The 27,220-nt window shown below is 39.8% G+C and overlaps 4 protein-coding genes and 1 pseudogene across 5 annotated transcripts in view; 1 reads left to right on the top strand and 4 right to left on the bottom strand.

The window, feature by feature from the left end:
• LOC306991784 (trace amine-associated receptor 13c-like) overlaps positions 1 to 27,220 on the bottom strand; it is an 81,439-nt gene that overhangs the window by 3,751 nt on the left and 50,468 nt on the right. The gene's annotated exons all lie outside the window — the stretch shown is intronic.
• On the bottom strand, positions 4,516 to 5,538 carry LOC306991794 (trace amine-associated receptor 13c-like; the record flags this gene model as incomplete). The annotated part of the gene is made up of 1 exon (XM_079599970.1): positions 4,516 to 5,538. The coding sequence occupies exon 1, from the start codon at positions 5,521 to 5,523 to the stop codon at positions 4,516 to 4,518; it is 1,008 nt and encodes a 335-aa protein (XP_079456096.1). The 5' UTR covers positions 5,524 to 5,538.
• LOC306991778 (trace amine-associated receptor 13c-like) lies at positions 13,278 to 14,336 on the bottom strand (annotated as a pseudogene). Its single transcript has one exon. The product of its transcript is annotated as a trace amine-associated receptor 13c-like (transcript).
• Positions 16,544 to 19,237, top strand: LOC306991323 (uncharacterized protein; the record flags this gene model as incomplete). The annotated part of the gene is made up of 2 exons (XM_079599056.1): positions 16,544 to 17,803; positions 19,087 to 19,237. 2 exons carry the CDS (start codon positions 16,544 to 16,546, stop codon positions 19,114 to 19,116), a joined length of 1,290 nt encoding a protein of 429 aa, XP_079455182.1. The 3' UTR covers positions 19,117 to 19,237.
• On the bottom strand, positions 22,881 to 24,017 carry LOC306991783 (trace amine-associated receptor 13c-like; the record flags this gene model as incomplete). Its single annotated transcript, XM_079599957.1, has 1 exon — positions 22,881 to 24,017. The coding sequence occupies one exon, from the start codon at positions 24,015 to 24,017 to the stop codon at positions 23,004 to 23,006; it is 1,014 nt and encodes a 337-aa protein (XP_079456083.1). The 3' UTR covers positions 22,881 to 23,003.

Genomic DNA, 27,220 nt, shown 5'->3' with positions numbered 1-27,220 from the left:
GGCTTGTGGGACTCTGGCAGCTGACGGTTACCGGCAGGCCAAGCGAACTGCAGCCCGGGTGGTTGTGGAGGCAAAAACTCGGGCCTGGGAGGAGTTCGGTGAGGCCATTGAAAAGGACTATCGGCTGGGCTCGAAGAGATTCTGGCAAAACGTCCTGGGGCCTCAGGAGAGGGAAGCAGGGCCCTACCACTGCTGTCTACAGTGGAGGTGGGCAGCTGTTGACCTCAACTGGGGATGTCGTCTGGCGGTGGAAGGAATACTTCGAGGATCTCCTCAATCCCGCCGCCACGTCTTCCATTGAGGAAGCAGAGGCTGAGGGCTCAGAGGTGGACTCGTCCATCACCCAAGCTGAAGTCACCGAGGTAGTCAAGAAACTCCTCGGTGGCAAGGCACCGGGGGTGGATGATCCGCCCTGAGTACCTCAAGTCTCTGGATGTTGTGGGGCTGTCTTGGCTGACACGCCTCTGCAGCATCACGTGGCAGTCGGGGACAGTGCCTCTGGGATGGCAGACCGGGGTGGTGGTCCCTCTTTTTAAGAAGGGGGACCGAAGGGTGTGTTCCAACTACAGGGGGATCACACTTCTCAGCCTCCCTGGGAAAGTCTATGCCAGGGTACTGGAGAGGAGAATACGGCCGATAGTAGAACCTCGGATTCAGGAGGAACACTGCGGTTTTCGTCCAGGCCGTGGAACACTGGACCAGCTCTATACCCTCTACAGGGTGCTGGAGGGTTCATGGGAGTTTGCCCAACCAATCCACATGTGCTTTGTGGATTTGGAGAAGGCATTCAACTGTGTCCCTCGTGGCAGCCTTTGGAGGGTGCTCCTTGAGTATGGGGTCCGGGGTCCTTTGCTAAGGGCTGTCCGGTCCCTGTACGACCGAAGCAGGAGCTTGGTTTGCATTGCCGGCAGTAAGTCAGACTTCCCGGTGCATTTTGGACTCCGGCCGGGCTGCCCTTTGTCGCCGGTTCTGTTTCTAGGCCAGGGGCCGGAGGGTTTCTGGTTTGGGAACAACACGATTTCGTCTCTGCTCTTTGCAGATGATGTTGTCGTGTTAGCCCCTTCAGACCAGGAACTTCAGCATGCACTAGGACGGTTTGCAACAGAGTGTGAAGCGGCTGGGATGAGAATCAGGACCTCCAAATCCATGGCCATGGTCCTCAGTCGGAAAAAGGTGGCTTGCCTACTTCAGTTTGTTGAAGAGTTCCTGCCTCAAGTGGAGGAGTTTAAGTATCTTGGGGTTTTGTTCACGAGTGAGGGAAGGATGGAACGGGAGATTGACAGACGGATCGGTGCAGCTTCTGCAGTAATGCGGTCGATGTACCGGTCTGTCGCGGTGAAGAAAGAGCTGAGCCACAAGGCGAAGCTCTCGATTTACCGGTCAATCTACGTTCCTACTCTCACCTATGGATTCATCGTCCGTTTAGACGATCTTGATGCTGCTGTCGATTAGTGATATCAAGACCACAGGGCCAGTAAAACAGTAGTAAAAACTCTGATGCAACAGCTCAGGAACTGGCCGGCATTGTACGAAGAAGATTGCCAGCAACAACAGGTATGATACAAAAAATCCATACATCCATATAATCCAAAAAAGAAACTACCTGGTAGGAGATAGTGACTTTGTAGAAAGTAAGTTCTAGAGTGCAAAAAATGATACACAAAAGAAGTTTTCTTAAGGGAAAAGCGGCAACAGACAGTGCCAGCGTCCTCTCGCCTCAAGCTCCTCTTGTACATGCTTTTGTATCCTCGAGGCTGGACTACAGCAACGCTCTCCTCTTTGGGATTCCTGGAAAAAGCCTTCAAAAACTACTACAATACATTCAGAACAGTGCTGCAAGGATCCTAATGAGGATAAGGAAATATGACTATATCACTCCCATCCTTCACTCACTCCATTGGCTTCCTGTCTCATACAGGATTAACTATAAAATCATCCTACTTACCCTTCAATGCATTCACGGCAACGCACCCCCCTACTTAAAGGAACTACTGACAAAACAAAACTCTTCACGCAACCTCCGCTCTGAAAACAAAGCCCTTCTTCAACCACCCAGAACTAAGCTCCGCACTATGGGGGATCGAGCCTTCTGCTCAGCCGCACCGCATCTTTGGAATTCCCTTCCAGAAAACCTAAGGGCTCCTCAAGCCATAGACTGTTTTAAGAAAGGACTAAAAATCTTTTTAAGCAAGCATTTTTTACTTTTTGCTAACTTTTTATTTTATTTAATATTTTTTTTCTTCCCGGTTTTTAAACTTTGTTTATACTCTGTAGCACTTTGGGATTGTTTTTAACTATGAAAAGTGCTTAACAAATTGAATATATTATTATTATTATTATAACTACTGATATAATAAATTAGTTTTTCATTTTTATGGTTTTATAATATCTGCGTCACATATTTCCATACGTGTCACGGTAGTTCGGACCCTTGTCATAGAATTTGATTACTTATGTCCATGTTGGTGTTGTCACGATGTGGTGCAGGCAGAAGACGAGGGACAATCAAAAGGTCCAATGCAAACTTTTACTAACGATATAATTCAAACAGGTACAGACAGGCAGTAGGTTCTCACACACACACACACACACACACACACACACACACACACACACACACACTCACTTAAGGGGGGCGTACACGGTGTGATTTTTGCTGTTTTAACGAGCTCCAGATAATTTTTTCACTCGGGAGAAAACGAGTGGTAATCAGTGATGCTCGCGTGGTCGGTTCATTTCTGAGACGAGTTCCAGTTTATGAGCAATGCAAGTTATATTGCGCCGGCGCTTTCATGTCCTGATATTGTCTGCTATATTTGCTTCTTATTTATTAAATCCAGGCAATTGGTTGATGAAACATTGATTAAAATTAAGATACAATTTATACAAAACGAAATTCACTTTAAATAAAGGCTTTATACAAAACAAAACTTAATGTGGTCAAAATTATGTCTCCAGATATATTGCACATCTTATGATTACTCATGCTGTTCACTTTCATAAATCAACATAGATAACATAAAAAAATAACATTATTTAGACATAAATATGAAACTAAATACATTTTATTTAATGGCTACAACAGGCTTACTGAGAAATTTAATGTCGGAGTGGAATTTGAGCGAACACTGTTTTGCCAGTGAGCATGTGGGGCAGGGGTGAGTTTTTGAATAGCCTAATAATCAAATAATTCCCAGCGATCGTCGAATATTACTTTTGCTTGAAATGCCCATTCCTACAAAATAAGAAATGTCTTAATCAGACAACAGACCAGCACCATAGCATAAGAAAAATATAAAGAAATTTAAAAAAAAAAATTACTGTCCACACGGAGACGCATTTAGCTGTAGGCTATACACATTTTGTGTCGTATTGGCGTTTTGTCCAGACGGATCCGGCGTTTTGAGAGACTGAAACCGATATTTTTTTAAACTGGGTCCCAGAGTGGATAAATCTGAAAACGACACGCTTGCGTTTTCGTGTGTACAGCCAATACGTATATTTTGTGAAACGATGATGACATCACCCCACGTGTCGACTAATCAGACACTGCTTAGTCACGTAACAGCAACAACAACTGCCGACTACATGCTTGTATAATAATATAATGCTGCAGAAGCTACTGAGCCTATTTTATTCCTATATTTATTATTTACTTGAATGTATTTCTATTTTATTTATTTATATTTTTCTTATGCTATGGTGCTGGTCTGTTGTCTGATTAAGACATTTCGTATTTTGTTGGGATGAGCATTTCAAGCAAAAGTAATATTCGACGATCGCTGGGAATTATTTGATTATTAGGCTATTCAAAAAACAACATATTTAAGAGATGACGATTTTGGGTTATCATAATAAAAAATAATATCTTTAAGGATAAAACTGTGGGTCACATTAGTTGGGTTAAAAATATAATAACTTATATCAACCCTAAATGTATTGGTTATACTACAATCACAAAATAACTGGGCAGCTGTACTCAAACAAGACCACAAAATGAGTTTTATCAATATCAAGATATAGATGAATTAAACCTGACGCTCATATCTTTTAAGCTGTTGCGCTTATGATAACGTCAACATGGCAAATGTCCGGATCGAATTCATATTTAACATAATCATGCTATAAAGTACCTACTCTTTTAGCGCTCGTTAAGTAGGCCCTACTTTGAATTTAAGTACCTACTCTGTGAGTATGCGGTTTCGAATGCAGCCACTCTTCTATATGACAATCCTTATTTTGTCATTGTGTTTTTCATCAATGATAACACAGATGCAGCATCACTGATGAAAGCATAAAGTACATACTATCTACCCTTTTCCTTATTCCAGATGTATGCGGTTTACTCAGTTCACTTAATGATCCAATGCAACATAATTCATGAACATTTTGTCACTTAAATTCAATGTGTGTCTAAAGAAATTTACTTTATTGTTCAAATCCGACAATATCATTTGAGATTTAAACAGCAAACATAAATAAGCTATATACATGCTTTCAAAATTACCAGTTTAATTACAATTGATATTCTGTAAAAATGTTGACCAAAGAGGATTTTGGCTGAAATATTTTAAGAGTTAAGATGTGTTTAACAGTATTTTTAAACCAGGGATAAAATAAAGCATAGATCAGAGGATTCAGACTTGAATTTATGTACATGGCCCATGACAAAACATTTATGGTTGTGGAAGAGATTACTGATATAGAACAGATATAATACGGAATAAAGCACAGCAGATAAACTGTCACAATGATTCCTAATGTCAGAGCAGCTTTACTCTCAGATTTCCTCCTCACTGATCCTTCCATTACACATTTACCACCCTTCATCAGAGAGTTTATAACTTTCACTTGCTGACGTGCTACATAAAATATCCTCAAATATAAAGTTATGATTAGGGTACATGGAAGAATAAAAGAGATGATCATATCAATAACTCTCCTGGCAAAACCCAACACAAACAAACACTCTCCATTACACAAGTCTGTTCTGTGTAAAGTTTCTAAATAGCCATAGTCAGTTACAAGAATAGTGTTATAGGTTGAGAAACAAACCCAGCTCAAACAGATGCTCACTAAAGTTTTAGTTGTGGTTATTCTCTGTGGGTACTGTAAAGGGTGACACACAGCCACATAACGATCAACAGCAATTAATACTAAATTACTAAGAGATGCTGAGAAGACCAATCCAAGGATTATCATAAACAGTTTACAGAAAGTGTTTCCAAAGTACCAACATGTCTCAATCTGCCTGGTGGCCTCTATGGGTATCACAATAAGTCCCATAAGCAGGTCGGCCACAGCCAGAGAGAGAATGATCAGGTTAGTTGGAGTGTGAAGCTTCTTGAAGTGAGAGATGGAGATGATCACCAGCAGGTTCAGAAACACAGTCCATGCTGACAGCAATGATACAAACACATACATGATATTGTATTCATATTTAGAGCGTTTCCCCTTGATACATGATGAGTTGATGGCAGGAAAGCAGTATTGAGTCTCATGATCCTCTGTCTCATAGGCCATGAGTGAGTCTCCTCCTGTTAAGTTTGTTCCTCCTGTTTGTTCTGCTCTCTTTACTGTCCTTTCATTTATACAGTGTCTGAATCAGACGGACCAACCCATCTACCGCCCACTCTGATAATGCATAATGTTGTAATTATTTATTCAATGTATGCATCATTATATTTACCTTACACAATAATAGGGTAAGGACAGGACACACCAAGCTCTGGTGGCCAGGTCACCACCATGACCAGTGATAATGCTCGCCAATCCTGTGCTTTCCCTAACTTCCTGTCCGGTTGTCCCCACACCGGTGAAGGCATAGTGGTATGAGGAAGACGTACATAATATAATTTGAACACACTCTTATCATTTTGGTCTCTGGGGAGTACTGTGGGTGAATGACGCAATGACAACTGAGATAACTGCAAGCAGGTGGTACAAAACAAATAAACTTATTTACAGCTATATACAAAGAAAAATTTTATGAGCCACAGAGAGAAAGAAGATGAGCAGTGCTAAACAAACAAAAATAACAAAACTAAAGCACACGCTCTGAACAAGCAAGCACCCGCACACGCTTCATCTCATCAGCACCATTCATCCCAGATAGCTTAGAAGAACTCAATGTTGCAACATAAATGATTGACTCTTTTCCAGCACTTTAGACACAGTTGTTCCATTGCGCTTAAAGAACAACGAGCACACTCAGGCCCTAAAGAGAGCAGCCAGAAAAATGGAGCGTAGCTGGAAGAAAACTAAATTAAAACATTTTTTGCATTTCGTGGAGAGAGAGCACGATTGCGTACAGAAAGGCATTCAAAACTGCTAGATCTGCTAGAAGACAAGCAATTGTTTTTGTGGATAATCAAGATTTCCATACATTTTAAATTATAATTTTTTATAACACATGCTTGTCATGCTGACGCAGGAACTAGCCAATAGTTGCAATAGTTTGTGTTTGCACACAAAAATAATTATCGTCGCTTCATAACATTAAGGTTGAACCACTGTAGTCACATGGACAATTTTAACAATGTCTTTACAACCTTTCTGGGTCTTGAAATTTGCAATGACCTATGTGGGGTCAGAAATCTCTCAGATTTCCATCAAAAATATGTTAATTTGTAGCCTGGGAAAACCCTGACGAACATGTGACAAATAAAATATATCCAACCTTGCTGCACTCACTCTTCCATCTGAGATTTTGACCCATGTATATTGCCTTTCATTGGGAAACTTAATTCTCCATGCATCTACTAGATCAAACTGAACCAATAAACTTTTAAAATTCCTGCTAGACTGTAAATGTGGCTCCTCCTCACTAAGCCTATCTTTATTAAAATCAACAGTACAGTTCCAATCCCCACCTAGAATAAGATAGTCAAAATAATTTAACTCAAGGGCTTTCTTTATATTATTGAAAAAATCTATTCTTTCAGTCCCAATGTTAGGGGCATAAATATTAATAAAACAATAGATTGAACCCTCTATGTTAGCTTTAACCATTTGACCTCGACCTTTAACTAAATCACAGGAACTTAAAACGTGAATTTTTGAGTTACTAGAAAAAAGTATTGCTACCCCTCCACTCACATTACTCCCATGATTTAGAAAAATTTGACCACCCCAAGACAATCCCCAATCAACTTCATCTTTTATTATACTATGTGTTTCTTGTAAAAAGATTACGTCTCGTTTGTTTATTTTTTGTACTTCCTTAACCATTTCTCGCTTCTGTCTATCTCTCCCACCATTTATGTTTAAAGAGCCCACTCTTAAACTCCTCATAGAAAAAAAGAAAAAGAGGGACAGACAGAGAAAAAACCTATGCAAAAAGTGCAACATGATCGAGGCTGACATCACTTACTTTTTACTAGAGCTTTTTTTTTCCTTTTCTATATTTGTTTGACTTCGAAAACTTTTTTGAAGTCCCGTGACATGTTTTCTCAACCGATACCGTTTCCGTTCATCCAACAGCTCAAAACCAACCATCTTTTGTAATATTGCCACAGACCTAATTAATTTTTCTGTATCATCAAAGTGATCATCAACCTTGACTGACTGTCCAAACGTTTTATCCAAGAAATTATTGATTTCCTCCAAAGAATACAAATCTTTCGCTCTACTTGACCCTTCAAATGCTTCGCCCTAGTGTTGTCACGGTAGCAAAATTTCAGTATTCGGTACCGATACCTGTGAAAATCCACGGTTCTCTGTACCAATTTTGGTACCAAAGCTAATTTAGATTAAATTTGCATATATTAAAGTGTATATCCATTTGTTAGATAACATTAGAAAAAATGACCTAACAATAGTTATACACTGAAGCAATTATTCTCCTTGGGGTAATTTAAAAATGTAGCCTACTAATACATTTTTAAAATCAAAAGTTTTATCTGTTCATGAACAATCAAGTGTTTGTATTAAATAACATTCACAAACATACATTAATGTTGTAAAAATATATTGTTCACTCAATGGCCCTCATTTATCAATCTTGCGTCGAAAGGGCGTATATGTTGGCGTAAGATTATGCTTACACTCCTCTCACCGCCTGATTTATGAAGCTGTGCGTATCTTTGAAATTTAGGTGTACTTAATACCTGCTCTTGATAAATGCCGCGGCTGAAAACGATCGTCATTAGATTAACACGCCCCTATATATTCACGTCTCCGCCTCCCCCACGCCCTCATTTTACGCCATGGACACACGGAAGACGGCAAAGAGGAGAAACTTCTCCGGTGGAAATCCAGTTAAAACTCGCTGGTTGGTTGAGCAAATTACCTATCACAATGCATTATTTTACAGCACGTGTTTTGAAACTATTAGCGTTGAATTTCGCATGACGTCACATGTAATGGGGTGTACAATAGTGATGATCATGTGAATAATTGCATGACAATTTGTAATATTCTTATTATTAGTATTATGATTTTGATTATTAATGACGCTTATTGTTATTTAGAAGAAGAATGTCTTTGTTATTATTATTATTTGTATTATTATTATTATTATTTAAAAGAAGAATAATGTCATTTTAATTATTTTGTCAGTCTGAATTATTTTTTGGTCATTGAAAGCATTTCATTACTGAACCCAGTCCGTGCGCACCTGCCGGGCTTAACTCACAAAAATAAACACTGAAGTTTATCATTTCTATGTTGTTGTTTTTTTACAGGGTCATAATATATCATATCAGTGCGTTTTGTGGTGTTAGGAATTGTTTTTCTGCGCATTTCAGCACTAACTCAAAACGTGCGTACATGTACACCACCTCCTGAGCTGGCGTAGGATTTGAGTGTGCCGTAGGCTACGCCAACGTCCATATTGATAAATCGCAGTCACCGTGGTTTTGGGTGTACGCCAGGTGTAGGCTACGCTGGAAATTGGGTGTACGCACTTTTCATAAATGAGGGCCAATGTGTTGATGTTAGATAAGGCATTAAGTGATGTTAATGAATGGTATCTTTTGGCGCTTTTCCACTGCATGGTACTGCTCGGTTCGGCTCGGTACGGTTCGATTCAGCGCGGAACGGTTCGGCTCGCTTTGATTTTCCACTGCGTTGTACGACTTGACTCGGTACGGCACGGTTCGGTTCGCTTTAGCTCGGTTGCTTTTCCACTGCAGTTAGTACCGCTTCAAAGTGGGTGGGACTGATCGTTATTGTAGGTACGGTGGTAGCCGTGTGCGGCTAAGAGCTGTGCTACTTCCGCTCCTCGGCAACCAACGAGAGGAACGTCTGCACCTCGTCCACTGACCACGATTCAGCCATTTCTTGTTTGTTTGTTTTTTACTTTTTTTTTTGTCAAGTAAATACTCTAAAAACAGGTGCTACAGTGTTGGCTGTTGTCTGGCTATTTCAATCTAGCGGGTTTAGTGTCTCGTGTCGCAAATACAATGACGCTGAAGTGACGATTCTGTCTGACCAATCAGTGATCTGCAGTGATTTCACGTCACATTTAGTATCGGTACGGTACGCTTGGAACCTCAACAGAGGTGGTACCATTTAAAGCGAGCCGTACCGTACCGTACCATGCAGTGGAAATGCGCCATAAGTGAGACGTACCGAACCGAGCCGTACCGTACCATGCAGTGGAAAAGCGCCAAAGCGTGCCGTGCCGAACCGTACAGTACCATGCAGTGGAAAAGCGCCATTAATGTGTTACCAACTAAACAGGAGATAAAACATGTTTTATTTGACTTGACTGTACTTTTATTTAATCCAAAACTGCGTTCATATTTAAAAGGCCTTTTAAACTATATACAACCGCACACGATACCACTTTAGGGGCCGTTCACATATCGCGTTTTATGCGCGTGCAAATTCAGTGAGATGCACTTCAATGCATCTCAACAGGTCATGTGACAAAAACCAGCGGCCTTTCCGTAAAAACATGGAAAGCTCGGCCGAACAGCTGATCATAGCTGTACAGGGCGGCTTTTTATTTCTCATCTCAATTAATATATCTAGTAGTAAAGCTAATGCAAGGGCTAGAAATCAATTATTTTTTTGATGATACTTCCTCGTCATCATGGAGAGCGCAGTTTGCACCGCTTTCTCCTCTCCACAAGCGCGTGCTTTACCGTCGCGTCTGCCATTGCTATGCAACCATGAACAGAGGCGCGCCTGGAAAACGAATTTGCACGCGCAAAAAACGCGCAATGTGAACGGCTCTTTCCTCCTTTCTGGTCAACAAGTGGATTCAGAGAAACCGCATTAGCAGCGCCGCCGGTCGCCATGTCTCAGTGTGTTTATGAAGAGGACGCTACTGTGCACCGTTCGGACAGCGCGTCAAAAACCGGATTAATCCGATACTTCGGTACCACCGGTACTTAAGAAAAGCTGGTACCGTAACCATTTAATTTTTTAAAAAATCACTCAGAAATTAGCGGTGTCTGGGGAAGTACGTTGGTCTACCACCCGTCTCCCGGTCATCCAAAAATCTATGGATTTTCAATTATATTTCCCGGTCAACGATATGTCCATGACTTTTCAACCACAGGTCGTTTCCCGGTCAACTCTAAATCAACGACTTTTCAACACATTGGCAATCGCCCAGTAAACCAAATATCAATGTTTAATCAATCATAAAGTTAACTATAGATCAATGTTGTTCCGATGTTGTTGCCATCAACATTATAACGTCAGGTTTCATCGATATATTAATATATTAATGGTGATTCAACATTTATTTTGTATTGAAGTTTCAATATCAACCATAATGATGATTCAGATGGAAAATCAATATTTATTCAATGTTGGCTTGCTGTCTGGGTTTAGTGTTTTCTCGCTCTGCACTTTCTTTTCTCTCGAGGCATCGACAACACAGCTGACACAGGTAAATACACGTGCTAGAAGAGTTTTTGCTAGAAGACATTCTGGTCCCGCTACGGATGCCACGATGCCATCAAGCGGTATCTCTGGTCGTAATCAGTCCTTCACTGACCAATCAGCGTTCATTAGCAGAATGCTAGCGTGTTATGGGCAACAACAACTCAACCCGTAAGAAATCAAAAGGACATAAGCACTCGTTCATTCAACTTTCGACCTATAACCCATGTTGAACTTGCAAAACCTACAATCAAATCTGAGATTTCTCAAAGGCAATCGGGTGAAAGAGACAAATTTAGCCGTCTAGCTCCATAGACTCCCATTCATTTTGCACTCGGGCGATCGCCCCCAGTGGAACTCTGGTGGAACTACAACCAAAAATTCGGTACAATAGGACTTAATAGGGAGTGGGCAGGCTCTCCGTAGACGGGCTCTGGTAGCATATAGCATTGGCTCCCAAGCCTGCTAACTCCATAACGTTGCGCTAGGTGGGCGTGGTTTCAGATAGCCAGGCTCCTCAGCTCCGCCTCTTTGCCCATATTCTGTTATCCGGGAGTGACGAGCGGTGACGCGAGGCCAAGATGGCGACGGCCGGTCCCGCCCACTTTAGGCTTCAAAAATGCTCTTCAGAAACCTACGGGTGACGTCACGGACACTACGTCCATATTTTTTTACAGTCTATGATTCGGTCTCCCTGAGCAGTAGACACACTACTAGTAGAAGGTAAAACAACTTGCTGATCAACTTCATGCGTTTGTTCAATATTATTATCTGCGCGTTCAGCTTGTACTCTGTGCGGGCAAGCAAGACGTTTATGTCCCACATCACCACATTCAAAACATTTCATGCTCCCTGAATTTGCATACACAGTATAATATCCTCCTCCATACTTTATCTTAAAGCATCCAAAGACTGTGTTGGAGAATCTAGGAACATAAACACTTGCCTACGAAGTGAGATTACATGTTTTAAACGCGCATCTTTACACCCGAGCGTCACCGTGCTTAAACCGCTTGCAAATTTTCCAAACTTACGCAATTCTTGGTCAATCAGCTCTTACGGAATAAAAGGCGGTACACCTGAGACAACTACTCTTGTCGACGGCACTGATAACGGCGAAACTTGAACAAATAAATCATTGATGAATACCCCGCTTTCAATCAAATTATGAACCAAGCATTCGTCTTTAAAAAAAAAAAAACTGCAGCTTTGTTCATTCGAGACGCGTGAGATATATTATCAAAACCTACCTGCCAACTGCAAGCAGAGCCTCTTCCATCGTAACACCGGGATCAGTGACAAACCGAACCCCGTGTCACAGAGGACGCCATACCCGCGAAAATTCAAACAATTGTTTTTACAACTATTTTCCGCCCAATTCAAAAAGTAAATGAAGTCTTACCTTTATCATGCACGTGAGGGGGAAAAAAGATCACCACAGCAATATCCCAAAAAAAGCATTCAAACTAGCTCTCCATCCACATCCACTCACTCAATCAACCACTCACACCAACAGAGAGAGAGAGAGAGAGAGAGAGAGAGAGAGAGAGAGAGAGAGAGAGAGAGAGAGAGAGAGAGAGAGAGAGAGAGAGAGAGAGAGAGAGAGAGAGAGAGAGAGCTGTGCTTATGTAATGGGAATTTAGTTTTATTTTTATGAATAAAAGCTTGGCATATTGTCATATGAGCAGGGGAGATACTGAATGAGTAGGCCTACATATTTCTGTTACAACAGCTGGTGAATTAAAACCACCCGTTGGTATATTTGAGTGGCCGTATAAGCTACAAACAAGTACAAATTTATGTATTTGTAGATTATATAACAGCAGCTTGGAAAACAGACAAAACAGAACAGCTAAACAGCTGTATTTGAGAGAAGAGCATGTAATAGCCACAGACGCATAATGGAACTATAACTGTATTCTTGTGTTATTGGACTAGTGAATCATTCATTAAAGGTGCAAAACAGCCACACAAACACACACAACAGACAGATGCAACAATTGCTGTTGTTTACTAGGCCTACACGGTCCGTGATCCAGCCCAAATGTGTGAACTTCGAAAACCAACTGGATAATTAAAGGAATTGATTGGAAATGTGTTTTTTACATTAATGTTACCTTGTTTGGCTCATAAAATATTGCCTGCAGATGTTTCAATATGGCATTAATTTATTAACTTATGAAAGTGAAGCATACAGTACATAATATCTACTTTTATCATTTATTTCAGTGGACTGAAGATTTGTGTTTCTTACTCAATTTACTTAAGGTAATAAAACAACTGAATAAAACAATCCATCAATAATGCAGCAATTGCAACAGTGTGAGATACATGTAGTGTAAATTACAAATATAAACTGTTAATCTACCTTTATGACTGTATAACAATAATGCACTTTATGTGAAATTGCTCTCAGAGTGAAGGTTTAACCAATTTAATTACAATTGATATTGTGTAAAAATATCAACCAGAGAGGATGCTGGCTGAAATATTTTCAGAGTTAGGATGTGTTTAACTGTCTTTTTAAACCAGGGATAAAATAAAGCATAGACCAGAGGATTCAGACCTGAGTTTGTGTACAAGACCCATGTCAAAACATTTATGGTTGTGGAAGAGATTACTGATATAGAACAGATATAATACGGAATAAAGCACAGCAAATAAACTGTCACAATGATTCCTAATGTCAGAGCAGCTTTACTCTCAGATTTCCTCCTCACTGAACCTTCCGTTACACATTTACCACCCTTCATCAGAGAGTTTATAACTTTCACTTGCTGATGTACCACATAAAAAATCCTCAAATATAAAGTTATGATCAGGATACAAGGAAGAATGAAAGACATGAACAGATCAATGATTCTCCAAGCAAAACTCATCATAACAGAACACTCTCCATAACACAAGTCTGTTCTGTGTGAACTGTCAAAATATCCACTACTAATTACAAAGGCAGTAATATAAGCTGAAGAGCAAAACCAGCTCAGACAGATGCTTATTAAAGTTTTAGTTGTGGTTATTTTCTGTGGGTACTGTAAAGGGTGACACACAGCCACATAACGATCAACAGCAACTAAAAATAAATTACTGAGAGATGCTGAAAGAGGCACATCAAAAAATATTGAATAGAGTCCGCATAAAGTGTCTCCAAAGTACCAACACGTCTCAATCAGTCTGGTTGCCTCTATGGGCATGACAAGTCCCATAAGCAGGTCGGCCACAGCCAGAGAGAGAATGATCAGGTTGGTTGGAGTGTGAAGCTTCTTGAAGTGAGAGATGGAGATGATCACCAGCAGGTTCAGAAACACAGTCCATGCTGACAGCAATGATATGAGCAGGTAAATGATATTGTAATTATGATTGGAGCGTTTTCCCTTGATACATGATGAGTTGATGGCAGGAAAGCAGTATTGAGTCTCATGATCCTCTGTCTCATAGGCCATGAGTGAGTCTCCTCCTGTTAGGAGTTTGTTCTGCTCTCCTTACTGTCCTTTCATTTATGTGTCTGGATCAGACCAACCAACCCATGATACCGCCCCCTCTGATGCTGCATAATGTTATATTTATTTATTGTATGCATTATTATATTTAGCCACACAATAATATGGAAAACGGTGCTAAAGTTTAAATTGAAATTGCTTTTTATTTACATGACAAACGTCCTTTACTATTTCTTTTTACATTTATTGTTTCTGTCAGTAACCAATATTTCCATATATTACAAGTTAAAAAAAAAAATTAAATTCCCATATACTTAGATTTTTTTCCCTTTAAGGTACTGTATGCTATTCCACAGCACACTGACTTCTGATCCAGAGGTAAAGTATAATTTTTTTTCCACCACAGAATTATCTTCAATTAAAGTTAAATCAGTTCTGGAGTTGCTTTTTGTATGAAAAACCGAACAAAAACAGTAATAAAATAATAATAGAACTGTAGTATTTCTTACTTTAAAGGTGGGATCAGTAGTTTTTGAAAAACACTTTTGAAAACTGTGTCGGACCCATAATAAATGGTTTCAACGGAGAACAGTGAAGTCTAGAAGCACTCACTTCCTGACTCACATTCCCTTCCGAATCTCGCAGAGACGAAGAGCGTGAGTAAGAGCTGTCCATGAGCTAGCAGCAGGATCAACTTTATCACTCTCTATGGGCTTCTCCCTTGATTTTATTGGACTTTATGCCTCCACGTACCACCGATTGCCTGCAAGCTTCTCCGCCGGTCTATACGGTAATTTCTCGACTGTGCGACTGTGACGAAGACTCAGGCTGAGTAGGATCCATATGCAGCTTTATTACAATCGGAGCAAGCTCAGTGTACAAACAGGCGTGGGTCAAAATACCAGGGCGAACAACAATATCAGAGACAGAACAACAAACGTGGTCAAGGCTGGCAAAAGTTCAAGGCAGGCAGATAACAGCAGAAGTGGGAGTCCAGGTAAAACAGAGATCAGGGGCAGGCAGAGAACAGTCGTAAACGGTAAACCAAGGCAGAGTCCAAACACAGGCAGAAGATACAATAATCAGATAATGCTCAGAAATGCAGCCGGGGCAAACAAGACTTCGCAAATTGTGCATGAACAGGCAGGGTTTAAATAGTCTGGTAATGAAGATCAGGTGTGCAGTAATCAGTCCCAGTCTGTGGCTTCTTGGGAAATGTAGTTCAAAGCCCATGCTAATATTCAGGAGAGTGAGACCTCCGGTGGCCGACAGAGGGTTCTTCACTGGCGTTCGTGACAGCGACAGAGAGTTGAGTGGTTATGATGCAATCGTTAGCCTATTTTTACAAAAACTTTCTACGGGGCCATAACGTAAGATACAAGGTAATGGAGCCTTTTATACATTGTCGTGTTTCTTTAGAAATAAATAATAGACAAATGTCTTTAAACGCCTCAGATGTAAAGTTATTCGCTGTCAAAGTGCTCTATGAACAAGGAATATAGGTCCCATTGACTTCCATAGTATATTTTTTTCGAAGTCAATGGGACCCAGAAACTGTCTGGTTACTGACATTCTTCTAAATATCTTCCTTTGTGTTCAGCAGAGGAAATAAATTCATACAGGTTTAAAACAACTTAAGGGTGAGTATATGATGACAGAATTTTCATTTTAAAGTGAACTAATCCTTTAAGTTTCCCTGGTGTCTGCGCGCGCAATAAGTGGGCGGGCTAATGTTTCGTCTTGACGTCACGACGAAACGGCTTATGACTCGTTTGAAAAACAATTAATTTCATTGACTCAGAGTCGACTCTTACTTTTGAAAGACAATAACTTTATATAGGCTACGGTGCACTTTCAGATTTAAAACTTTGCAGGATGTTTTCATTCACTTAGCTATGTTACACACTACATGAAAGGTAATTTTAAAAAATCCATGTTAGGGACCCTTTAAGTATTGTGGTATTCCGCCATGTTTCTCAGTGACGCGCCCACAACTCATAAAGATTCCCGACACAAATTAAGACATAACTGTCACTATACTGTACATTTCTCAGATTAAATTAGTGGTCAAATACAGAAACGTGAGTCTTATATCTTTTTAATGATGTATAGTTTGTCAAGGTCATAACATTATATCTTAGTAAGTTTAAACTATTTAAAGGGGTCATATAATGGTACATGCACTTTTACAAGTTGATTGTACTGAAATGTGTGTTGGCAGTGCCTGTTGAGTTATATGTTCTCATTAATCATATATTTTAGACATGACGGAGAGAAATGAAAACTTAACAGGTTATGGGCCCAGGCGCGCCAATGCTACAGGAGGAAGATGGCAGAGGCTAGTCTTCGACGGAGATGAAAATAACTACGAACTATGGGAAGTAAAATTTCTTGGTCATCTGAGAATAATTGGTTTAAAAGAAACTATACTGTCTACCGGGGATGTAGACGAGGAAAAGAATGAGGAGTGCTACGCTGAACTAATCCAATTTCTCGACGATAAAAGCTTGTCACTGGTGATGCGAGAAGCGGCTGATGACGGCAAGAAAGCTCTGCAAATACTTCGAAGTCACTACGCCAGTCAGGGTAAGCCTAGAATTATCGCCCTATACACTGAACTAACTTCGTTAAAGAAGGAATCTGACGAGACGATAACAGACTACATTATCCGAGCTGAGAAAGCGGTGACTTCCCTAAGAAACGCAAAAGAAGTAATAAGTGACGGACTGATAATAGCTATAATCCTAAAGGGCCTGCCAGATTCCTACAAACCTTTCGCCATCCATACTACACAGAGTAGTGAAGAATTGACTTTCACCCAGTTCAAAAGCAAACTAAGAAGCTATGAAGAAACAGAAAAATTTGATGATAAATCCAAATCTGACAATGTGATGAAAGTGCACATAGCATCCGTGACCTGCTACGTATGTGGAAACCGCGGTCATATTGCGCGCGATTGCCGCCAAAAAGGCGTACCTAAGTGGTGCAGCTACCATAGAAGTTCAACACACAGTGATGAGACATGCCGCCGGAGAAAGGACGGGCACAAAGATGAAGCAAAACAGGCTGCAGAAAAACAAGAGGAAAATGAGAATAAACAAACATTTGTGTTCAAAGTCAGTCAAACATTTCTTCCAGACAATAATACGAAAAATGGACTAATGGTTGACTGTGGAGCAACATCACACATATTAACAGAGAAGAACAATTTCACGAAATTTGATGAGAGTTTCGACCCAAAGTCACACTACATGGAGCTGGCGGATGGAGCCAGGATGAACAACGTGGCATTAAAGCGGGGCGACGCAGAGGTGTTACTGCTGGACGTGGAAGGGAAACGCGTCAGGATCACTCTAAAGAAGGCCTTGTTCATACCATCATACCCACAGAGCATCATCTCCGTTCAAGCTGCTACAACAGATGGGGCCAGGGTGATCTTCCAGGAAGGACAGAATGAACTGATAAGCAAGGATGGGGATGTGTTCCGCATAGAAGAGCATGAGAGACTGTACTATCTGAAAACGGTAAATAACAACAAACATTGTGTTGATGCATCAGTTACTGATATGATGTCCAGGGACAAAGTAAGTCTAACTTGTGATGTTAAAACATGGCATGAGATCATGGGACATTGTAATGTTAGTGATGTGTTGAAATTACCTGAAGTGGTAGAGGGTATGGAAATCACAGGTAATACCAAACTAGACTGTAATATTTGTACTGAGGGAAAGTTCATCAATAGCAGAAATAGGAAAACTGACACAAAAGCTAGCGAGGCCCTAGAGTTGGTACACACTGACTTAGCAGGTCCCATTGAACCAACTTCTCAAGATGGATATAAGTATGCAATTTCATTCACAGATGATTTTTCAGGGGCAGTATCTGTTTACTTCCTTAAGAAAAAGAGTGACACTACTCAAGCGACAGAGAAGTTCCTTGCAGACAGTGCACCATACGGTAGAGTCAAATGCATAAGATCAGACAATGGCACAGAATACACAGGCAATGCATTTCAGTCACTTTTACGAGAAAAGGGCATAAGACATGATACATCATCTCCATACTCTCCTCATCAAAATGGTACCGCTGAGAGACAATGGCGAACCATCTTTGAAATGGGAAGGTGTCTGCTAATAGAGAAGGGATTACCAAAGGTTCTGTGGCCTTATGCTGTCCAAACTGCAACTCATATCCGAAACAGATGCTATAATGACAGAATTAAGAATACTCCATACTTCATGTTGACAGGAAGAAAGCCAGACATTTCTAAAATGTGGGTTTTTGGATCAGAATGCTATGCGTACAACCACAATCATAAGAAATTGGACCCTAGATGTGAGAAGGGAATATTTGTGGGGTATAGTAAAAATAGCCCAGCTTATCTGGTATACAATCCACAGACAGCGAAAGTGTCAAAACATAGATTGGTGAAATTCATTAGGAAGAGCAGTGCTGAACAGCAGACACAAACCGATGAAGATTACTTAGAAATCCAAGGCTACAGAGACAGGACACAGGATAGTGAGAACAGTAGTGATGCCCCACAAAGTGAGGAAAGCACAGAGAACCGGGTCCTAGATGGAGACATGGAGAGTATTGATACAGACAATACAGAGGTGTCAGAACATGATGGAACTATGGAAAAAGTAGACACAGACGACAACAAAAACAGTACAGGTTTAACAACTACGGCTAGTCAAAAACAGTACCACTCGAAAAGAGAAAAGAGAGCCCCAAAGTATTTACAAGATTACCTGACATACTCCGACGATGATGTAACCAATGTGAGTGTTGATTATTGTTACAGGGCAGTATGTGGAGTCCCTCAAACCTATAGAGAGGCCCTTATGTCACCTGAGGCTCCCGGATGGGAATATGCTATGAAGGAAGAGATGGACTCACTTAAAGAAAATGACACATTTGAATTGACAACTCTACCAGAGGGCAGAAAGACAGTAGGGGGAAGATGGGTATATGCCCTTAAAGAAAATGCAGAAGCAGGAAAAATCTTCAAAGCTAGGTATGTTGCAAAGGGATACAGCCAAACTGAAGGCATAGACTACCATGAAACATTTGCTCCTACTGCAAATCTCACCTCAATACGAGCATTAATGCAAATAGCTGCTCAGAACAACTTCTTAGTTCATCAGATGGATGTTAAAACAGCATACTTACATGCTCCAATAGAGGAAGACATATACTTAGAACAACCAGAGGGTTTTGAAGAGACATCTGACATAGGAGACAAGTTAGTATGCAAGTTGAAAAAATCTCTGTATGGTCTAAAACAGTCTGGAAGAAACTGGTACGAACTTTTAAATGATCATTTGGAACAAAACAACTTTGAGAGAAATCAGTCTGATCACTGTGTGTATAGAAAACAGATTGAAAATGAGACAATCATGGTGATCATCTGGGTAGATGATTTGATAATTGCAGCAAGCAGTGAGGATCAGCTCAACAGTTTTAAAGAAATAATGAAGTCCAAATTTAATATGAAGGATCTAGGGAAAATATCTTATTTTTTGGGGATTCAGTTTGAGCAAAAAGAGGGAGAAATTAAAATGAATCAGAAAAGGTACACTGCCAAAATGCTTGAAAGGTTTGGAATGTCAAACTGTAAACCAAAAGCTACCCCAAGTGAGTTAAAAGTGGAGTGTAATAGGAATGAGGAAGAAAACAACAACGAGATTGAGAACCCCAAAGAATACCGTGAACTTGTTGGAAGCTTGATCTATGCAATGACCTGTACCAGACCAGACATTAGCTGGATAGTCAGTAAACTGTCTCAAACCCTTGCAAAGCCCAAAACACATGACTTAGTAGCTGCTAAACATGTTCTGAGATACCTAAAAGGTACAGCTGATTACGAGCTGTGTTTCAAGAAAACAGACAAGACTTTAAGTCTAATAGCATTCAGTGATTCTGACTGGGCATCTTCTGTTGAAGATAGGCGTAGCACCTCCGGATACTGTTTCAGCCTGACAGAACAAGGACCTGCTATTTCATGGAAGTCTAAGAAACAGCCGACAGTGGCACTGTCGACCTGTGAAGCTGAATACATTGGTCTAGCAAACACTACTCAGGAAAGCATGTACCTAACTCAACTGCTAAATGGCATGGACAGTAGTGTTTACACTTGCACCACGATGTATGGTGATAATCAGGGTGCCATTGCACTGAGTAGAAATCCAGTGAATAGATCCAGATCTAAACACATTGATGTGAAATATCACTTTATTCGTGATGCTGTCAGTAAGGGAAGAATACATATTGTGTACTGCCCAACAGAAGACATGGTGGCAGACATTTTGACAAAATCTGTATCAAAAATTAAAATTCTAAAGTTCAAAAGTTTTCTGTTTGGGAACTAAAAATGTGTGATGACGTACATGGGTTAAGATGATGAGAACAAGTGGGGGTGTTGAGTTATATGTTCTCATTAATCATATATTTTATGTTATATTATGCTACCTACTGTTGTATGCCAAAAATGTGCAAGAGTTCATTGTGCGCATGTGTGAACAAACAAAGGACTTTTATTTTGACACAAGTTCGGAACTCTGTATACAGACAGAAAGTGTTGCTGCTCCCTCGGGTACTGATGTGATGTTATACCAGTGCGTTGAGATGTAAACCTACAAATAAACAACACCAAAGATGTTATATCTGGATTATTCTTTAATGGATGGATGACAACAACATATTGCATTTAGACATGACGGAGAGAAATGAAAACTTAACACTGTACACAACCATCATATAATGATAAAAATCCATCCAGTGTTTTTTTTTTTTAAAATCTCCTTATATGTTTTCCCCTGTCTCAAATCGAGCAGTCTGACCATGTGACGTCACACGGACGTACGCCCCTCCCACGATTGTTAATTGACAGCAGCGTTTCAACACAGACCCGCCCTGAGCGAGCTATCCGCCATTGTTAATACGCTGGAGCAGAATGGCGTCTAAGCGATTGTGGTGTTCTGCTCTTGGGTGTAATAACGAACTCAGCAGTCATTTTAATGTTCCTAAAACCGAAACGCTGAAGACTCAGTCCGTGGCTGAGTTTTGTTTTCGAAGGGAATATTCCCCACGATCAACGTCAATGCTTTCATGTTTGTGCAAATCATTTCTCACCAGACTGCTTTATAAACTAGGGTCAGTATAAAGCTAGTTTTGCTAAGAAGCTGCTCCTGAAAAAATAATTGGTACCAACTATTCGTGTTACTGCTGCACCTCCAGAAGAAGTGAGTGTAAAGTTTTATTCATCACTGACAAGCCTACATTGATTTACCGGAAAAAAGTTTTTCATGACCATTAGCTGTAACATCAATCTGTCAATGAACTAACGTATAACGTTACATCAGTAAACACATAGCGTTCGTATCTCACTACTCAACCCTGCCAGTACATAAAAAAATAGATCAAAGTGACATTACGTTAACCAACCATTCAGAAACGACCTGTTCGAGCCTTAATTGTCGAACTTCTAACGTCATCTTGTTCTGGGTCCGACTCTGGTTCAAATTGATACGGTTGCACAGATGTGTCCTCAGAGACTCCCGCTGCCATTCTTTCTCCAAAATATACCCTCAACTGTTGTCAAGGCAACACTCCACGTCAAAACGCCCCACAGAACAGAGGGGCGGGGTGAGCAAAGCTATCATTTAAAGACATATGCACTTAAATGACGTGCTGACATTTTTTAGAATTTTTACTTAAAGTATATTACAAACTTTTCATTTAGACCCTAAAGAATCATATTAACTTGTACAAAAATGGCATTATAATATGACCCCTTTAAACACAGAATGATTCAGTGCGTCCACACACTGGTGAAGCTTAACAGGTTAATATTGTAGATATCGATCCGATCAAAATCCATTTGAAAATAGTTTGTATTTAATAAAAGAACATTACGTTTATAGGTAGCGCAACTCTATTAACTTTATAAGCTCCGCTCCTCACTTCCGACCTGTGGCTGCTGGTCTGAAACTGCTGGCACTGCAGATCCGCAACTGATACTATTGGCTTTGATCATACAGCTGATTATGAAAACAGTCAAATTTCTGAATCCCAAATACTCTGCATTAGCAAAGCTTATTGAGCAAGAGACTGAATCAGTAACAATTCAAACTTGAACATTACTTTGAGCTAAATGTATTTTTTATTGCTCTAACAAAATACAAAATAAACAGTATGCAAACAAACCATATAATAATAATAATAATTCATTACATTTATATAGCGCTTTTCTCTAAGCGCTTTACATATGGAAGGGGGAAATCTCCTCAACCACCACATATACCCTGATAATGTTCCTTAGAAGAAAGTCATATATAGAGTGACATGAGGGTGAGAGTTATATAAGAGTCACCTAACGGTCCCTACACACCGGACGCGAATAGCGCGTCAGGCGCGAGCGTTTTACGCGCGTAACGCGTCTTTGCATTGACTTAACATTGAAATCACTCGCGCCTGACGCGCTATTCGCGTCCGGTGTGAACGCACCATAAGAGGGAACATCATGATCAAAGGTGGATTTGGTCCTATTTTCAAAAAATTTCTTGAAATAAAGTGTTAGTTATTTGGTCATGTTTAAACAATAAAGCCTCGACAAGAAACAAACAGTACTAGTCATGGTTTGCTTTATGCTATAACAGATTAAACAGATTATGCATTATCAGTAAAGAAGAAGAAAAAAAAAGGAAAACCTAACAACAATTATGAATTATTTGTAAAAATGTCTACAAGAGAGGATGCTGTCTGAAATATTCTAAGAGTTAGGATGTGTTTAACTGATATTTTAAACCAGCGGTAAAATAAAGCATAGATAAGAGGATTCAGTCCTGAGTTAGCATACAAAGTCCATAATAGAAATGTCATTGTGGCAGAAGAGATTATTGTAATATTTGTTAAAGACAAGACATAGTATGGAATCCAACAAATAAGATAAACCGTCACAATGATTCCTAATGTCAGAGCAGCTTTACTCTCAGATTTCCTCCTCACTGATCCTTCCATTACACATTCACCACCCTTCATCAGAGAGTTTATAACTTTCACTTGCTTATGAACAACATAAAATATCCTCAAATATAAAGTTATTATCATGGTGCAAGGAAAAATGAAAGAAATGAACAGATCAGTGACTCTCCACGACAAATTAATTATAAAATAGCATTCTCCATAGCACAAGTTTGCTCTTTGTGAAGTGTCAAAATATCTGCTACTAATTACAAACGCCATATTGATACTCAAGCTGAAAATCCAGCTCAGACAGATGCTCAGTAAAGTTTTAGTTGTGGTTATTTTCTGTGGGTACTGTAAAGGGTGACACATAGCCACATAACGATCAACAGCAATTAAAACTAAATTACTAAGAGATACTGAGATAATTAGACCGAGGGTTATAGTGAACAGTCCACAGAAAGTGTCTCCAAAGTACCAACACGTCTCAATCAGCTTGATGGCATCCACAGGCATCACAATAAGTCCGACAAGCAGGTCGGCCACAGCCAGAGAGAGAATAATCAGGTTGGTTGGAGTGTGAAGCTTCTTGAAGTGAGAGATGGAGATGATCACCAGCAGGTTCAGAAACACAGTCCATGCTGACAGCAATGAAAAAAACACATACATGATATTGTATTCATGTCTGGAGCGTTTTCCCTTGATACATGATGAGTTGATGGCAGGAAAGCAGTATTGAGTCTCATGATCCTCTGTCTCATAGGCCATGAGTGAGACTCTTCCTGCTGCTCTCCCTACTGCCCTTTCCTTTATACAGTGTCTGGATCAGACCGACTAACCCTCTACCGCCCACTCTGATGCTACGTAATGACATAATTATTTTCTTTTAATAATCTCAACTTTGGCAGTAAAAATGCTGTTCATAAGAGACAAATGAGACATGAAATTGTTTTTACACAATGCTATATCCATACCAATAGGTGTCAGTAAAATGAAAGAATTCTGACTTTGTCACCTCTGCTGTGTGTGAATCAGCAGTCTGCAGTGGTGACTTGCGATGCTTGGCTACGCCATTGTGTGTGTGTGTGTGTTGTGATACGTCATATTCACGTAGCAGCTGCAGCATTGGTGATGAGAGAACGCGCTTGAGCAACAGTTCACAAAGGAGAAATCAATCAACATGTTACATAATAAAATATTGGTCACAATTGATTGGTCATGTTCTAAATAGTAAACGTATAACGCATCTACTAATAATTATATATGAATAAATAGATTTTTACAGATTTGTTAGAAACGATGCGTCGCGATACAAATGCCAACTTGTATCCGATGCACACTTATTTAAATCGATGCATCGCATCGTTAGCTTTTATGCTGATGCACAATCTTACCATCCCTAATATATGAGAAATATCACACTCGTAGCAGTGCGATATGGCTGTATATCAGCACGGCAGTGATTCGGCCGTAGGTAATCACAGCGTGCTGATATACGGCCATATCGCACGGCTACGAGTGTGATATTGCGTTTATACAACAGTTCGATGGCACAAGAGAATAAATAAATAAGAAACAACAACAGTGTCTTTAAAACAACTCTTTTGTGCAAAACTACTTCATTCCGCCATGGATTTAAATCTCAAATTAACAGTTTGACAGTTGAGCCCAAGCCTCAGTTACTAATTCTAAAACGTCACTTTAGAACTAGTCGCTTCATTGAAGCTTATTGTAGAGTATTGTGGTATTATGAGAGAGAGATCGACTAAACGAGTGTATTACCTGCATCTGTTATAGCATTCATTCTTTAGGTCGATGTCCATAATATTATATCCAAAAAATCAGTTTGAATGTCTGCTGAGGAAAGTGTTATGTTCATCTTTGTCCTTCTCATGACAGCAGTAAAACAACTTGTTCTGACTCATTCGTAAAGACCGTTTGATATACCCCAAATGAGTTATATCTCATGTTTAACCACTATAAGAGCCAGCGGCAAATTCACAAAGGACTGGCTGAGTTGACGCTGTTCTCTGCAGGTACAACGCTGAACAGCCGCTGACGGCCTGGAGCTCGCATCGGCGAAACAGATTGTAAAATAGGGACTATGATTATAGCCGAGGTAAGGCTGTTCCAGGCGGGGTACATGAGCGCTGAGCGGCCGGTGATCGCCTGGGTCTCACAACTCCGAAAACGTCAGATCAAAATTTAAAATAGGCGCTATATGTATAAATAAACAACATATTTGCGCTTTAAACAACTACATTGTCGACTGAAAAACTATAACAACTACATTTCGTCACACAATAACGGTAGTATTTTTCACAACTCCGAAAACGTCAGATCAAAATTTAAAATAGGCGCTATCTGTATAAATAAACAACATATTTGCGCTTTAAACAACTACATTGTCGACTGAAAAACTATAAAAACTACATTTCGTGACACAATAAAAGTAGTATTTTTTAATTTAGCTACAAGTTATCGCGAGAACAGATTTAGATCAGGCATACTAATGGGGTCCTTAGCTCGGACTCAACACTTCAGTCGGACCCGTTTATATACTGTCTATGGTCGGACCCAACACTTCACCACACCGGATCTTATGAAGTCATAATGTTCCTCGTTTAAATAATCCCCGCCCACAGAATATGCAAAAAAGTTGCAGAGGCCTGGTTGAACTGTGCTAGAGACGATTAAGGTTGTTGTCGCTGTTTTTTCCACCCCAGAAAAAGTTTGTCCTAAGGCTGATGAATATAGAGTGGTTAAAATGTATTTTAAACACTGTTTCTGAACATTATAACAGAGCAGCAGACAGAATGCAGGCTATGCACAAAAGCTTCTCCTGAATGACATAGCCATTCCCATTTTGTCCGGACAATCTGTTGTTTGTAGATCACAACTTGTAAGTATGTCTTATTATTTGTAGTTGTGTTTTCTATTAACAGTTCCAATTATAAGTTGTATGTAGCTGCTATGATATCTTTGGCGAAGGGCAACGCTTTCTGCTCGCCTGCTAACTAACATTACAGTATTGTAGTGTTTGTTTACTGCAGCTTTTGTAAGCTCTTGCGTTTGTGAGACTGTTTCGCCACCCATTAGAAAAATCATCCATGATTTTGTGAATGATTACTGTTTGTCTAGCTATTATTTTCCGACAAATAGAAATAAAAAACAATAATGATAATAAAAAAACTTAAACAGATAGAATGTGCACTGTAGCACAGTACTATAATTATCTCTCTGAAAAGACAGATTGTGGAGACACTTTAATCGTTCACAATCTACACATATACATACAGTAGTACTGAAAAACATTCTTTATTTCTTCTGTTAATGAATGTGTCCACATCCAATTTAAGACTCAAACTAAGTCTTAAAAACTACATGTTACAGCATTAGAGTTTGTGCTTTGTCAGTGGGAAAAAAATAATAATAATAATTCTACCCCCACATTAAATTATTCATAATCTGTAAAAATATCCATGAGAGAGGAAGATGGCTCCAATATTTTAAGAGTTAGGATGTGTTTAACTGATATTTTAAACCAGCGGTAAAATAAAGCATAGATAAGAGGATTCAGACTTGAGTTAACATACAAAGTCCATAATAGAAATGTCATAGTGGCAGAAGAGATTACTGTAGTCCCTGTTACAGACAATATATAGTATGGAATATAGCACAGCAGATAAACTGTCACAATGATTCCTAATGTCAGAGCAGCTTTACTCTCAGATTTCCTCCTCACTGATCCTTCCATTACACATTTACCACCCTTCATCAGAGAGTTTATAACTTTCACTTGCTGATGTGCAACATAAAATATCCTCAAATATAAAACTATAATAAGGGTACAAGGTAGCAAGAATGAAAAGAACAGGTCTGTGAATGTCCATGAAAAACTTATTACTAAATAGCACTTTCCATTGCACACATCTGGTCTTTGGGAACTTTCAAAGTATCTGCCAGTGCCA

The sequence above is a fragment of the Phoxinus phoxinus genome (genome assembly GCF_949152265.1).
Source record: "Phoxinus phoxinus genome assembly, chromosome: 23".
Lineage (NCBI taxonomy): Eukaryota > Metazoa > Chordata > Actinopteri > Cypriniformes > Leuciscidae > Phoxinus > Phoxinus phoxinus.
Note: the sequence above shows the minus strand (reverse complement) of the source record. Positions and strands in the feature narration are given on the sequence as shown.